Source organism: Sminthopsis crassicaudata, chromosome 5, assembly GCF_048593235.1.
Source record: "Sminthopsis crassicaudata isolate SCR6 chromosome 5, ASM4859323v1, whole genome shotgun sequence".
NCBI lineage: Eukaryota > Metazoa > Chordata > Mammalia > Dasyuromorphia > Dasyuridae > Sminthopsis > Sminthopsis crassicaudata.
In genome coordinates, this window is record NC_133621.1 from 108,596,149 (window position 1) to 108,611,796 (window position 15,648).

General features: G+C 35.4%; 1 protein-coding gene across 1 annotated transcript in view; it reads right to left on the reverse strand.

Moving 5' to 3' along the window:
- Positions 1-15,648, reverse strand: part of LRGUK (leucine rich repeats and guanylate kinase domain containing) — a 122,005-nt gene that overhangs the window by 33,086 nt on the left and 73,271 nt on the right. Inside the window, exon 16 of the mRNA XM_074267887.1 lies at positions 1,171-1,328. Within this exon, the coding sequence (XP_074123988.1) occupies positions 1,171-1,328 (158 nt within the window). The remainder of the gene's footprint in view (positions 1-1,170; positions 1,329-15,648) is intronic.

Below are 15,648 nucleotides of genomic sequence, written 5' to 3' on the forward strand. Positions count from 1 at the left end.
ACCAAGGGTGGAAATTGTAAAGAGACAAATCCATGCTTGATAGAAGGAAAAAAATTCATAACTCTCAGTTATCCTTCAGCGGAATGGACTGACTTGGGAAAAAGAGAATTTCCCCCTTACTAGATGTGTTCTAGAAAAGGCTGATGGTCACCTCCCAGGGGATATATAGAATGGATTCTTGGTAGATGAATTGAGAACTTGAATTCCTTCCAACTTTGAAATTCTGTGACTCTATTTTATAATGTTTTATAAACTGCTTTACATATGTTATTTCATTTGGTTTTCACAACTTCCCTGGGCAGTTATTATCCTTATTTTGAAGTTGAGGAAACTGAAGTTCAAGTTAAGTGAATTGGCCAAGGTCAGAGAGCTACTTAAATGCAGAGCTAGGACTCATGTCTCTGAACACCTTAGGTCAATGTTTTATTTTTTCCTATTGCCTGGAAAAACCTCCATTGCACTGGGAAAATATAGTAAATTATCACTAAATTTAAAAAGTGACTTTTCTCAGAACATTTTTTGGACACCACTTATTTCATTGTAGCCTTTTAAAAATGCTTAATGCATCCATTCTTGCTGGTGCTAAAGTACCTGATCTAGAATAATAAGTGATGTGTTTTTAACATCTATATATAATTTCAATTTTAACATCTATATATGATGATATATTATATGTGCATCACAAGAATCACATTCAACATGAGATGTATGTCTTACACCATACATATCACACACGACATATTACTATGATAATATGTCATACATATAAATATATCAAGACTTCTAAAATATAAGATTGCATACCCTTTTCTTATATTTTGTACTATTGAGGTATCTGATTTGGTACAGAGGAATAAATTCTGGATTATAAGTAGCTAACCATGATTTGTACCTTGGCTCTACCACTTAATAGCTTTGCAGCCTTGAGCAAGATACTACCTCAGTCTCCGCATCTGTAATATAAGGCTAGATAAAATCAAATGTAAGGTCTTTTGACTCTTTAACATCCTATAAATCTAAGTGGGTACTGGAAGACAAAGGAAAGTCAAATGCCTTCAGTTGATATGAACAAGGGGAAATCTGCTACTTTTTCAGAGCACTAAATCTCTTTTTAAGATAACATATTACCAGTGTTCAATTTCACCTTTGCCCCATCTTTCCCTCTCTTACCGCTGGTATTTCTTCTGCTGAAAGTTTGGCTGATATGCTAATAACATAATTTCTGTCTGTGGAGTCCAGAAATTCCGTGAAAAGAGCATTGGAAGAAAGGTGCCAGAAATATTCTTCATTTTCGGGTGATCTCCTGTCAAGCATCTCCTTCTTAATATCTGGCAGAAAAAGGATAAAGTTAAAAATAGATTTTCTCCTAAGTAGAATATAGTTCTAGCTAAACAAGAGACACTCAATAAATATACATATATTGAATTGAATTAAAATATTCCAAAATATTAGCTAAAACTAACCTCCTTGACTTAATTGAAAAAAAATCACTATTATTTCTCTTTTGGAAAAATTCTTCCTTTGGAAAATTGAAAATAAAAGTAATATACACAATGCTAAGAAGCATATTGAAAATAGAAAGGAATGCTAAAAATAGAATGATAAAAAATAGAAAGGAATGACAAAGTTATTGTTAAACAAATTTATTGAATAATATGCTAATTTCCTCTCAAAGGCTGGTGTACCTAGAGACCTAGAGTATCCAGAATTTAAATTGTCATTATTATCAAACTGCTGAGGGCAATTTAAATACCTTTAAACTGTTTGAATCAAATGGGTAGGTCTTCTATGTTATGAATATTCATGAAGACCCATACAGGAACACATCAAAACTTCTAGGATTATTATGAGAACACAGAAAAGGAAATCAATTCCATTTAATAGATTTTATTTGGGCCAAAACAGGATTTTCTTCCAATATTTCTTTTACTAGCTTTCTCTCATCAAGTGTCTCCATTATAATGTAAACAATTGTGATGATGCAATAAATGCATGTCTGCTGCTTGGCCCAGGGAGGTTTAGTTGCTTGCTCTCCTCTTTTTCCAATGGAGGAAAGATCCCTTTCAAATCTGAACATAAGACTGGGGTTCAGTCCTGAGGGAAGCCAGGCTGTCCAGAAAGAATTCAAGCTTTTCCTCCATTCCCACTCCTACATTTAACTCACAAACCCCAGTGAGAACCATTTAAAGCTTGGGTTTAGCTCACATTTAGGACCCCCCCCCCCAAAGGCATTAGAATGACACTTTGCATACAATATAGATGAATAAATAGATTAAACAAAAAGCATTAATTGTTTATTATGCACAAAGTATGACGGTAAACACTAAAGAATAGAAAAAGAAAATCTAGATAGTTCAAGGAGCTAACATTCTAACAAGGAGGGACTGCTCACATAGGAACTTTTAACTTCAAGAGGCCTAGTAGACCCTTTAGGATGCAGCAACAAAGCAGATATGGGACGGCTATTTCCTCTACACACAATTATTGTTTAAGATAAAAGAATCACATGTGCCCACCAATAAAGACTTTCAACAGGTGGCGAAAGTATTATATATACTCCTCTATTATATACCTACATAGACACATAGACACATACACACACACACACACATAATAGTATTATTCCATTCCTAGAGGCTGATATATGAAATATCAAAACATGAAACACTCTGTGAGTCTGTTCAATTAACAATGAATCAACTTTACTTTAGTTCTGCTCAGTTTCCTCCAGGCCCATGTCTTCTGTAAGCGAGGTCTGACATGACCGTGATTATCTTCAAGAAATCTATCAATGACCAAGAATTCCTCCCAAAGTATAGCAAGTAACAATTAAATGCCTAGAAGCTCCCCGATTCTGTGGCAGAATGGATAAAACACACGAACCCTGGAGTGGAAAGACTAATTCCAATCCTACCTTTCCCATTTACTATGTGCATATGGCCTTGGGAAAATAATCCTGTCCTAGTTTTTAGTAACCCGATCTGTGAAATGGGTGATTGGTACAGAATACCTTGGAGGTCTCTTCCTATTATGATCCTGTGGTAACCTCCAAGGCAAGAAATGTCCCACCTGGGTTTGATGTTCAGGAACAGTATCATGTAGGTTGCCCAACTGTCCACAGTGCTCTCAGGCACTGTCCATGGTGATGTGCTTGCTCTCAGAAGCCATTTCTGCTGGGGTGAGAGAGGGATCTCATTCCTCTCCCAACCCCTCACAGGAAAACACAGAAACGGACTCTTACTCACTACACCTTCTGAAGAGAGCATGGAAGCAGGAGACAGAAGGAAGATTCCCTTCTTTACAATCTACTGATACTCCCTGAAGCAATTTAACCATTTCTCTACCCACAACACCAAAGGCTGCTTTCAGCCATTCCAGAGAGGGATCCTTCAACAATGAGCCATCCATATCCCTGGAAGTTTCCAGGGAAACTTAAATACATCTGGTATGGAAGAACTATGTAGACTTATCTCTTGAATAATCATTGTGATATACTCCATTCTAATTAATCCCTGCTACAATGACATGACAGTACCAATGTGAGTGTGGTTCAAACAATGACTTCTCTTTAATAGTTCAGTAATTAAAACATTTCCAATGAAAATCATAGCAGCTTTGAGAATGTTAATGCCATGTTGACCATATTGGCTCAGATTCCTCCTTTGATAGTTTTAAAATATTTTTCCAGTATCTCAGTGTCTCAATGAACAAAAGATCCATCTTTCAAAAAGACTAAACTTATAATGTTATAACCCTGAGACAGAGCTTCCTGATACAATTCCAGTAAAAGTGTCTGAATTAAAATCAACCTTGAGGCAACATTTTAAAAATAAATTGCTTTGCAGTTCATAAGAAGAACCAAGTTCTCCTGAAAATATGGGGTAGTTAAACTTATTTAAACACCTATTATGAAGTATTAAATGAATTTAATGATGCATAGTAGATTTTAAAGTTGTTTCATGGATTAATATCATTGCCAAATGCAAAACTATATTAATGAAGTTTCCAGGGTACTGAAAACCACAATTCAATTGAATTCTAAATTGCTGAAACATTTAAGCTGTTTCAAAGCCAAGTGTGTCAGAATGGCAAGAAGTCTTGTCTCTTTATTTTTTCCATATTTTAATAGAACACAGATTATACAACACACAAAAGGTAAATCACACCGAAAAAAAATTTCATATTTCTTTTTTGCTCCATTTTTGTCCCTCAAATATTATAAGTATCTCATTGCATAGAGGACAGAAGAAATGAAAAATCCCAGAATTTCTATATTCACAAGGTAGAGATAGACATATTTACAGATATAAATGAAGCTATATATAAAAGGGAGACCTTTTTTTAACCTTGCTAGGTTTTTAAATAAATAATTTCTGCACAACTGATTATATCAATTACACAGGCAATACAATTGAATCATTAAGCTGGCCAAAAACTATTTTTCAATATAGTATTTTTCATCACTTAAAAATAGTCTTGGAGAAATAAGAAAAAAATCAAACCTGTATCCTATCTATGTTTGATGTTTTAATGGTCCACTTGGGAACAAGGTAAATTTGAAATGTTTTCCTTTACAGGTGGCAATACCCAGATAATCACAGAATTATTTTTTATCTTATCAGAAGAGTTTTTAAACTGCCTCCTTCCTACCTTTCCAATATTCTTACTTCTTCCCCTCCATGTACTTTATGATCTAATATAATTGGACTCCTTACTCTTCTTCACACAAGGCAGTTCATCTCCTGGTTTCATGCATTTTCATTGGCTACCTCCCATGCAGGGTTTCTCCTGCTCTTTGTTTCAGGTTCCTTCTTAGCTAAAATCTCACCTTCTGAGGACAGGCACTGTTTTTCCCTGTCTTTGCATTCCCAACCTTTAGCATAGTGCATTGACTTGACCCCTTGCTTTTATCAGTCTTTTTTCTTTGAATTATTAAAATAATGCACATATATCACAAAACACGCAACATACATAAATGCTGTGCAAAGAGGTTCGGATACTAAACTGAGATACATAGGGGGTAACTATTGGGTTTACAGCCCAAAGAGATCAAAGAAAGAGGAAAAGGACCTATAAGGTACAAAAATATTAGTAACTGCTCTTTTTGTTTTGTACAGCAAAGAAAAAGGCAGAGAGGACATCAATCCACTAAGGAATGACTGAACAGGTGGTCTATTAATTTAATGGCCATAAGATTTAATTTGCCATAAGAAATGGCAAAGGGATGATGATTTCAGAGATTGTTGTTTGTCCTTCATTCTCAAAGAGCACCAATGGCATCAGGAGGTAGATATTTTGACTTGCAATTGACTTGGATGGTCATTCAAACCGTGTGACAGGGGACAGTTCTGGATGCAGGAGAGACCTTGGACTTTTTGAGCTAAAAGCTTTCTAAGGTCTCAGTTTGTTTGAGGCAACTCCCATCTAGTAATTAAAGGCAAGGTAAGAACTGAGGCAAAAGATGGCTTAATTGGCTTCGTCTGGGCAAAACTCAGCCAGAACAGAAATAATTGCAATTTACAATATTCACTCAGAACCACCAAAATGAAGAGAGCATGAATAATTTATAAATTACTACAACAATGTAAACAATTTCATAAGATTTAAGACCTCCATTCAATGCTATGACATACATTTGTGAGAACCAATGATGTGGCAAGCTACTCAACTCCTGAGAGAACATGCAGAACAAGGTATACATTTTCAAACATGGCTAGGATGTAGATTAGTTTTGCATGATTATGGATAACTATTATGAAAGTTTTGTTTATCTTTTATTTAGTAGAGAGGGGACTGGGGGAAAGAGGCAGATCAGTAATAATGATAAGAAGATAGAAGTATCATGGAAGTGTTTAAAAGAAAATGTTCACAGAAGAATTGAGGGACAAGCACAAGGAAACATAGACAAACAGGATAGTTTTGAAAGTAATATGTTAAATTTATTATTTTCCTTTAAGAAAAGAATCTATACATAACAGAAATTCACAGATTTGGTTTTAGTCATCTTTTTCTGTTTTACTTTGCATATGAAAATGCTCCCCCTGTCTTTTGGTGTTAAGTGCAGAATAAAATAAAAATATCAAAAATATATATGTGGATAACAATGGGGAAAAAAAGCTTACCTATATGAGACTAATATGTAAAAAATCCAGTTCTCCCCAGAATTAATCATTACATTTTAAAAACGGAAAGGTTAAAGAACTTGCTTTCTATTAGCGATTAAAAAAGAAAAATACAATTTATCAGCATTACCACAAAACACTCAATCCCTGAGAGCTATCATAAAGTATTATAGATAGCACCCCTGCATGGACAGCAACCACCATCAAAGGAGCTTTTCATCATAAATTAAAATTATTGCAACCAGAAAAATAATCTGTTCATATAGCAATCACATTGGTCTATTACAATATAAACTTTACATATCAATTCACACATTTTTGTATATATATGTATATGTACACACACAATATAATCTACAGTTATAGTCACATCATGTTGCAAAAATAATGCCAAATTATCTCTTATAATAGATGTGTTCCATGTCAGGAAACGAAATGGTAGGTAAATGTGCATAATATACACATGGGGCTATGCTTTGGGGTTTCAGAAGAGCCAAAAGACCCTCCTCTTCCCATCTCTCTTTCCCACTGGAACATTATTCCCCAAATTTTTTCTGCCATTAGAATTATTCATTTGTTAGAATAAGTAGCTTAAAATGTACAAAACAGAACGTTCCAATTATATAATGGAATTGACCTCTTTTTTGCTTTCATTAACTAACTGACAATTTGGATTTTGGAGGGCAGATAAATTTCAAAGGAAGACAAATAAAATAAGAAAGGGGTTGAGAGAGGGGAATCAAGAAAAGGCAGGCAGAAGATTGGAACGTGGATATTGAGGGACTGGAAAGATTCTTCTTCAAAGTATGTTTGAAGATCTGGTTCACTGCCTTCACCTCTTCCATCAAGTTCTGTCACTTAATTGACAAACATTCAGAAAAAAAAAAGTTGTTTGCTTTTTAAATACAGCTTCATAGACCATTTCTTCCAACAGAGTCTCTTTTCAATCTTGGCTTAATTCTTTTTTCTTTTTTTTTTCTTTTTAACTTTTTTCCCCTGTCATTTGAATAAGAAGGTCCTTGAATCTGGCAGTTTTATGGAAGTCAGTCTTTGTTTCCATAAGTCTACAAGAGATAGAACATGAAGTTCCTCTGCCCCCCAAATGGCAGTGAATCCCAAGACAAGCCATATTGTATATATAACAGTCAGCTTAATTTTTAAAAATCTATAACTTAGAAGTGTGGGATGTAAATGTTCTTAATTTCAATTTAATATTTATTTTTTTCACCTTGCCTCTCTAAATTACAAATATTTTATTGCTCCTCATGTTCTCATCAATATTCCTTGGTAACTTGCCATCTTCTTCCTACAGTCTTCCAGTTTTTTGTTATCTTGTTTCCTCTGTACAGACTGCCAAAAATTCTAATAGGAATTTGAGAGAAGACTCTCCTATCTGTTACCTGCTTTGACCAAGGAAGATCAAGATCCTTAATTTATTCTCCTCCATTTTTTCCCAATATAAATTAGTTTGACATGATAATGTATGGACTCAATTAAGAATTTAGAAAATTGAGAATTTACTTTAAAAAAGGCATATCCTTTTCATTTTAAAAAGTAACTTTTATTTATGTAATAAAGTCACAGACACAGATATTTACACAGACAGTTTAAAGTGGATACTTCTGTTATTTAATGAACAGATTGACTTTGCTTATATCAGACCCTGAAAGTCAAGGTGTCCTGAAAAGCCCAGTGGATAGGGCCATGGACTTGGAAGTCAGGAGGCTTGGGCCTGAGTCCCACCTCAAATATTCACTCCTTGTATGTTCACATGCAAACCACTTTTCCTCTCAAAAACTCAGTGATGTCACCAGTAAAATGAAGATGATGATGACGATACTTGTTTATGTACTTCACAAGGCTATTGTGAGCCATTCACAAATTTTAAAGCATTCTAGAAATGTGAATGGTTCTTTTCTTGCTAGGAAAAGCAAATTCTGGAGCTAAAGCTCTCTCTAAACTGCATCTTAAGCAAGATTGAATTGGTTTTTCAGAATGTGATGAATAATAAGGAAAGAAACAATTCCAAGTAAGTTTTCTCATCTATAAAATTATACCTGACATGTTAGATTGACATTCTTTGAATCCATCAATCACCAAGATGAATAACTCTGAAAAAGCTAATATGCTTTGTATATACATACTGTGTGTATAATACTATGAGTATAAGTATAGAGTTTAGGACAACCCATCATATACCTTCTACTTACCTGCCCAAGTGCTTTTCCTGAAGTATGGGTCTCAAGGTGCCATCCCCTACTCAATAAGGTCCACTGGGCTCCCTATTACTTCCAAGATCAAAATATAAAGTCTTGTTTGGCATTTAAAGCTCTTCATAAGCTGGCCACGTTCCATAATTCCAGTCTTCCGATATTATACAATGCAGGCACATTGCCTTACTTATTGTTGTTTTCGTGCAACACTTTGATTTCCTGACTTTGACCTTTGCACTGGTGATCCCCCCTCTGCCTCTTGGCTTTCCTGTTTTCCTTCAAAATTCTCTTCAATACTGATTTTATGCAAGAGGCTCTTTCTGGTCAATCCTCTCCTCTTCCTCCCCTACCCCCAATTCCTCAGCTATTAATGCCTTCCCTCTGAAATTATATTCTATTTAACACACACACACTGAGTATAGGTAGGTAGATCTATTATAAAGTAGACTTATCTATAGATATACCACATTCATAATAAATCTATCCACTATATCTTAGATATAGTATATGGTATGGATATTTAGCAGATATGACTATTTATCTACTCTCTACTATGTACTATATGGTAGAAATATTTACAGATACAGTATATATATATACTTGATATAGTTAATATATCTATACTATATACTTCATCTATCCTATGTACTAGATATATTTACTATAGATGTTGTATATCTATATATTCTAGATATACCATATATATTATATGGATATATATTATAGATATGATTCTCTCTATATAGCTATCATATCTTACATGTCTACTATACATAGTTATACCATATAGTATATAGATAAATAATGTCTATCTATCTATTATATGGTATATCTTATCTAAACTATATATATATATATATATATGTGTAGATAGATAAATAGATAGATCTAACATATAGCAGATAGATATGCTATATCTATCTGTCTATCTATCATCTATCCAGTCAATCCACAACTTTCCCAAGGGTATTGTTTCTATAAAATGGAGCAAAAGTAAAAACTTGAATGTTGAAACATCGAACCTATGGGAAATAGGGGATTAAATTCCTTTGACTATTAAAGACTAATTTTTCACTAGATATTGCTGAATATATACTTTTGTGCATATATTTTTATGATAAAACCATTATTACTATGTTAGGAAAAGTGCATATTATCAGAATTAATGTTTGTTATGTTTATTATATGCATATTTATCTATTATTTATTTTATAGTAAGTCTGCCTATCTAAAGTAGATCTTTACTTTATAGATTTATACATTATTATATGTGTATTACCATGTACATATAGTAGTATATATGCGTGAATATATATATATATACATACATATATATATATATATATATATATATATATACATATTTACACACACACACACACATTCACATACACATATAATGTAGGGTGTTCAGGGAAGACCAGTACCTCTGGTGTGAGGGCTGCTGAACTCTTTTTAGGGCTGCTCAACCATCTTTGGTGTCCACCTGATTTATCCAACTTTCACTTGTGGCTCCAAAATATTGTTGTCTATGCAGCTGCCACACATCTTAGCAGGTGGGCTAAACCAGACTGAGGGTAACTGAGGGGTCTCAAATCCAATGGTGAGTTGGAAGACCATCTACCCCAAGCATAGATTTCCCTGGTGGAATGAGTGGATGAGAGCAATTTGTTCCAGTGCCAATAAGGCTAAAGCAGGCTCTGTGCAGTGCTTAGAGTTTGTCTGGACATGGATCCTTACTACCCAAGATCTTCTTATCACTTTGTCTTCTGTTTCCCTAAGCGAAATAAAACTTTATGGATATTCTGTCATGGCAAATATGGACATTTGATAGACTATGTCACTATAAGGAGAAGAAATGCTATGTATGTAAGAGTGATGAAGGCAACTGCACAGTGCTGGACCAATCACTGACTTATCCTCTCCAAGCTAAATATTCTAATTCAGCAGCAGCAGGGGCCCCAAGGCAAGACAACTACTCAAAAAACAATGTCAACAGGTGAGAGGGCTTCTCCAACTATAAACAAGTTTGTTGCTAACTCAGAGGGAAAGCTGAATCAACACACCATAGCAATGGTGGAGTAGAAAAGTGAATGCTCTCTGTAAAAGATTTGGTGGACAGCACTGCCTTTATTCATCTTGGCCAGAACTCTCACAGACATCAAGATTAATTTGACTACAGTGATTAGAAAATTCAGAAGTAGCTGAATGAAAATGAAAAACAAGAACTGCACAGTGTTTACTATCAGGATAGTTCATCCATCTCTATGAGGGAAATGTTTATTTCCATTAAAAGTAAAGTGCAAAAATGTTTGTGGCAGTCCTTTTTGTGCTCACAGAATCATCTCTACCAAAATCTAAAGCTAAGTTTTCCTAGGAGCATCTCAGAGATACAACTGTCCTCAAAAGAGACTCAACTCTTATTGTGACTACATTTCATTAGTTAATTCCTATTTATCCTCTATAGAATTTGTTTTGTGTGTATTTGTCTGTATGTTCCCTCATGTAGCTAGGTGGTACAATGAGTAGAGAGCCAGGCATGGAATCAGAAAAAAACTGAATTCAAATCCAACCTCCAATACTTCCTAGCTGTGTGACTCTGGGCAAGTCACTTAACTCTGTCTGCTTCCTCATCTGTAAAATGAGCAGGAGAAGCACATGGCAAACCATTATCTTTGTAAAAAAAAGAACCCAAGTGGGGCTGAACAATAAAGTCTCCTTCATTAGACCATAAGCAACTTGAAGTCAGGGACTGCCTTTTGTCTGATTTTGTATTCCCAGTGCTTATCACAGTGCCCAGCACACATAGATAATAAATGTTTATTGATTGATTCCTAACTTTAATAAAACCTGTTACACATAAATCTGAGCTTATAAAGTATAATTAAAAGGGAAGTCAATTCAATTCAATCCAACATTTATTAAGCATCTGTGCCCCAGGTACTTAATGACAAGATGAAAAACAGATCTTGTCCTCAAGGAGCTTATATTCCAATAAGAAGAAACAATACGTACACAGCAAAGTAAATACAGAATACAGAAGATTTTTTTCTTGGGATGAGGTTAGATTTGACAATTAAAGGAGTCAGGAAAAGCCTAACGAGGTGATGCTAGAATTAAAATTTTGAAGATTAGGAATTGAAAAATAAAAAAAAATAGGAAAAAAATTTGTAAAAAAAGAAGGAAATGCATTCCAAAGGGAAGGTGGAATATTACAGGGGAACAATGTCAAATAGGCCAATTTGGCTGGATCCTAGTGAGCACATGAGGAGTGATCAGGGCCAGCACTGGTGTAGTTAGGGAGTAGGGAGGAACGGAGGGGTTTGAGAGAAGTATGTAGCAATGACAAACTGGGAAACTGATGGGATACAGGGGATGGAGTAACAGCAAAGAATGAAGGATAAGCTCCATGTTGCATGTAGTGAATGACTGACAATGTGGTGGTGCTATCTGTAGGCAGTAGATGACATGAGACTAGAATTTAGGGGAGAGATAGGGCTGATATGGAGGTTTGGAGGCATCTGTACAGAGACCATTACTGACTATATGGGAACTGATGAGTTCACTAAAGGAGAAAAACATGGAGAGATTTTAGTGAAAAGTAGCTGAAGAAGTGGCCAAGCAAATCAAATGTCATAAAAACAGTAAACTGGACAGGGGAAAAGGAGGAAAATCTTTGCAACAAGTTTCTCTAATAAAGGCATCATTTGCAAGGACCTGATTCAAATTTATAAGAACTTGCTAATTATTGTTCCAGATCATTCCTCCCTTTTCTGGCTAAACTCCTTGAGAAGGGCAGGTTCAACTTCCATTCCTCTCATTCTCTTAACTCTCTGCAAGCCATTGTCTAACCAAGAGTAGTCTCTCCAAAGTTTCCAATGGTATCTTATTTGCCAAGTTTAATGGCCTTCTCTCAATACTTCTACTTCGTGACCTTTCTGTCTCCCTGATTCTGTCCTAGGCCCTCTGCTCTTTTCTACATGATTTCACATGGTGATCTTATCAGCTCCCATAGATTTAATTATCACCTTGTGCTGATGCTTCTCACATTTACTTATCTAGCCTTAACCTATCATTTTGACTTTGAGTCTTACATCTTCAACTTCCTACTGGACATTTTAAACCAGATACCCCATAGACATCTCAAACTCCACATATCCAAAACCAAACTCATCAACTTCTTTTCCCAACCCCCAAATCTTCCTTTTTCCTATTTTCCCTGTTACTGCCAATCCTCCTAGTCCCCAACTTAGGTATCACCCTCAAGTCCTCATTCTCACACTCTCCCCTTCCATATCCAATGTTTCTAAGCCTTGTTGATTTTACGTTGTAACATCTCTGGCTCATGTCCCCTTTTCTTCTCTGATACTACTATCAACTTAGGGCAGGGTTTCATCATTTTATATCTAGAGTTCTCCTTGGCATAAGTATTTTCTGACTATATTTCATCTTTCAGTTGACTGTCAAAGTGATCTTCCTAAAGTATAGATCTATGTTAACCCCCTCCTCATTTTTCCCCCATCAATAAACTCTAGTGGTTCTCTATTACCTCAAGGATCAAATATAAAAATCTTCTGTTGGGCAATCAAAGCCCTTAATAATCTGGGCACCATCCTCCCCCTCACCCCACCCTTTACACTTTATTTGCCTCTATAGACTTTGAGATCTAGTGCCAATGGCTCCCTTGTTTTTTCTTAAACAAAACACTTCATCTTGCTCAAAAGGCAGTTTCATTTTCCACTGTCTTTCCATGCATCTTATTGTTTCCCTTTTCATCTTCACTCCCTAGCTCTCCTTGTTTTTTCCTTCAAGTCCACACTAAAATCCCATATTCTTTTTTTAAAAATTTTATTTATAATTTTTTGACAGTATATATGCATGAGTAATTTTTTATAACATTATCCCTTGTATTCATTTTTCCAAATTATCCCCTCCCTCCCTCTACTCCTTCTCCTTGATGACAAGCAATCCCATACATTTTACATGTGTTACAGTATAACCTAGATACAATATATGTGTGTAAATCCCATTTTCTTGTTGCACATTAAGTATTAGATTCTGAAGGTATAAGTAACCTGGGTAGATAGACAGTAGTGCTAACAATTTACATTCACTTCTCAGTGTTCCTTCTCTGGGTGTAGTTATTTCTGTCCATCCTTGATCAACTGGAAGTGAGTTGGCTCTTCTTTATGTTGAAGATTTCCACTACCATCAGAATATATCCTCATACAGTATTGTTGTTGAAGTGTATAGTGATCTTCTAGTTCTGCTCGTTTCACTCAGCAACAGTTGATGTAAGTCTCTCCAAGCCTCTCTGTATTCCTCCTGCTGGTCATTTCTTACAGAGCAATAATATTCCATAACCTTCATATACCACAATTTACCCAACCATTCTCCAATTGATGGACATGCATTCATCTTCCAGTTTCTAGCCACTACGAAAAGAGCTGCAGCTGCCACAAACATTTTGGCACATACAGGTCCCTTTCCACTCTTTAGTATTTCTTTGGGATATAAGCCCAATAGCAGCACTGCTGGATCAAAGGGTATGCACAGTTTGATAACTTTTGGGGCATAGTTCCAGATTGTTCTCCAGAATGGCTGGATTCTTTCACAACTCCACCAACAATGTATCAGTGTCCCAGTTTTCCCACATCCCCTCCAACATTCATCATTATTTGTTCCTGTCATCTTAGCCAATCCGACAGGCGTGTAGTGGTATCTCAGAGTGGTCTTAATTTGCATTTCTCTGATCAGTAGTGATTTGGAACACTCTTTCATATGAGTGGATATAATTTCAATTTCATCATCTGAGAATTGTCTGTTCATATCCTTTGACCATTTCTCAATTGGAGAATGGCTTGAGAATCCCATATTCCAAAAGAAGCCTTTCCTGGTTTTCCCTTACTGCTAAGGTCTTTTCTCTGTTATCTCTAAATTATCCTGTATATAACTTGTTTGCACACAGTTGTTTATATGTTAAGATTGGCTTTTGTCTTTATTAGTTTTCCAAGAGCTTCATATACTGCCTGGCACATTTTGTTATTTCCAGTCATGTCTAACTCTTCATGACCCCTTTTGGAGTTTCTTTGGCAAAAATAATGAAGTGATTTTCCATTTCCTTCCTCAGTTCATTTTGCAGATGAGCAAATGGAAGCAAACAGGGTTAGTGATTTGCCTAGAATCACACATCTAGGAAGCAGTTGAGGCTAAAATTGAACTCAGATCTTCCTGAGTTCTCTGGACTCTGCAGGTCCAGAGCTCTATATACTGTTCCTTCTGGCTCCTCCTCCTGACATATAGTAGCTACTTAAATTTATTGACTAATTTCCCAAATGATAAATGGTAAAAGTATATGAATAAGCAGTTCTTAAGGAAAAAAATTAAACTATCTATGGCCATAAGAAAAAAATGTTTCAAATCAATAATAATTAGATAAATGCAAAATAAAACAACTATAGATTCCATCTCACACCACCAGATTGGTAACATAAACAAAAAAGGAAAATGACAAATGTTGGAAGAGCTATGGGAAAACAGACACATTGATGGATTGTTGATGAAGTTGTGAATTGGTTCAACTATAGTGGAAAGCACTGTGGAATTATGTGCCAAATGAAACTAAACTATACATATCCTTTGATCTAGTAATACCTCTTAGAGAGAAAAAAGTATTTATAGTACTTTTTGTGGAGGCAAAGAAGTGGAAACTGAGAGACTGTCATCAATTGGAGAGTGACTGAACAATAGGCATATGAATGTAACTCTTATAGGAAATGAAAAATGAGATAGTTTCAGAGAAACCTGAGAAGACTTGTATAGATAAGTGTATAGTAAAGTACATAAAAAAGTACAAAAACCATAAAAAGTTCAACACAGTAAAAATATACAAAGGCATGGGAACTGTTATTGATGCAATGCTTAATCATGATTTTGGAGGACCAATGATGATGAAAGCTACTCATTTTCTGAAAGAAAGGCATTAATATATAGAATGAGACAAACATTATAGACATCACCAGTGCAGTGTATGGAGTGTCCAAGAGTAACAGCTCTGGTTTAGGGCCTTCTGAGTTCTTTTCAGGGCAGCTCATCTACCTTTACTGTCCACCTCCACCAAACTCTCACTTGTGGCTCCAAGAATTTATATATAGCCAGCTCCTGGTAAACCCTCTCAGCGGGCAAGTTAAATTTTGAGGGTAACTGATAACTCTCAAATTCAACAGTGAGTTAGGGAGATGTTTATCCCAAGCATGTGAAAGCTTTCCCTGGCAAAAGGGGCAGACAAAAACAGACTGTTCCATAAACCATGA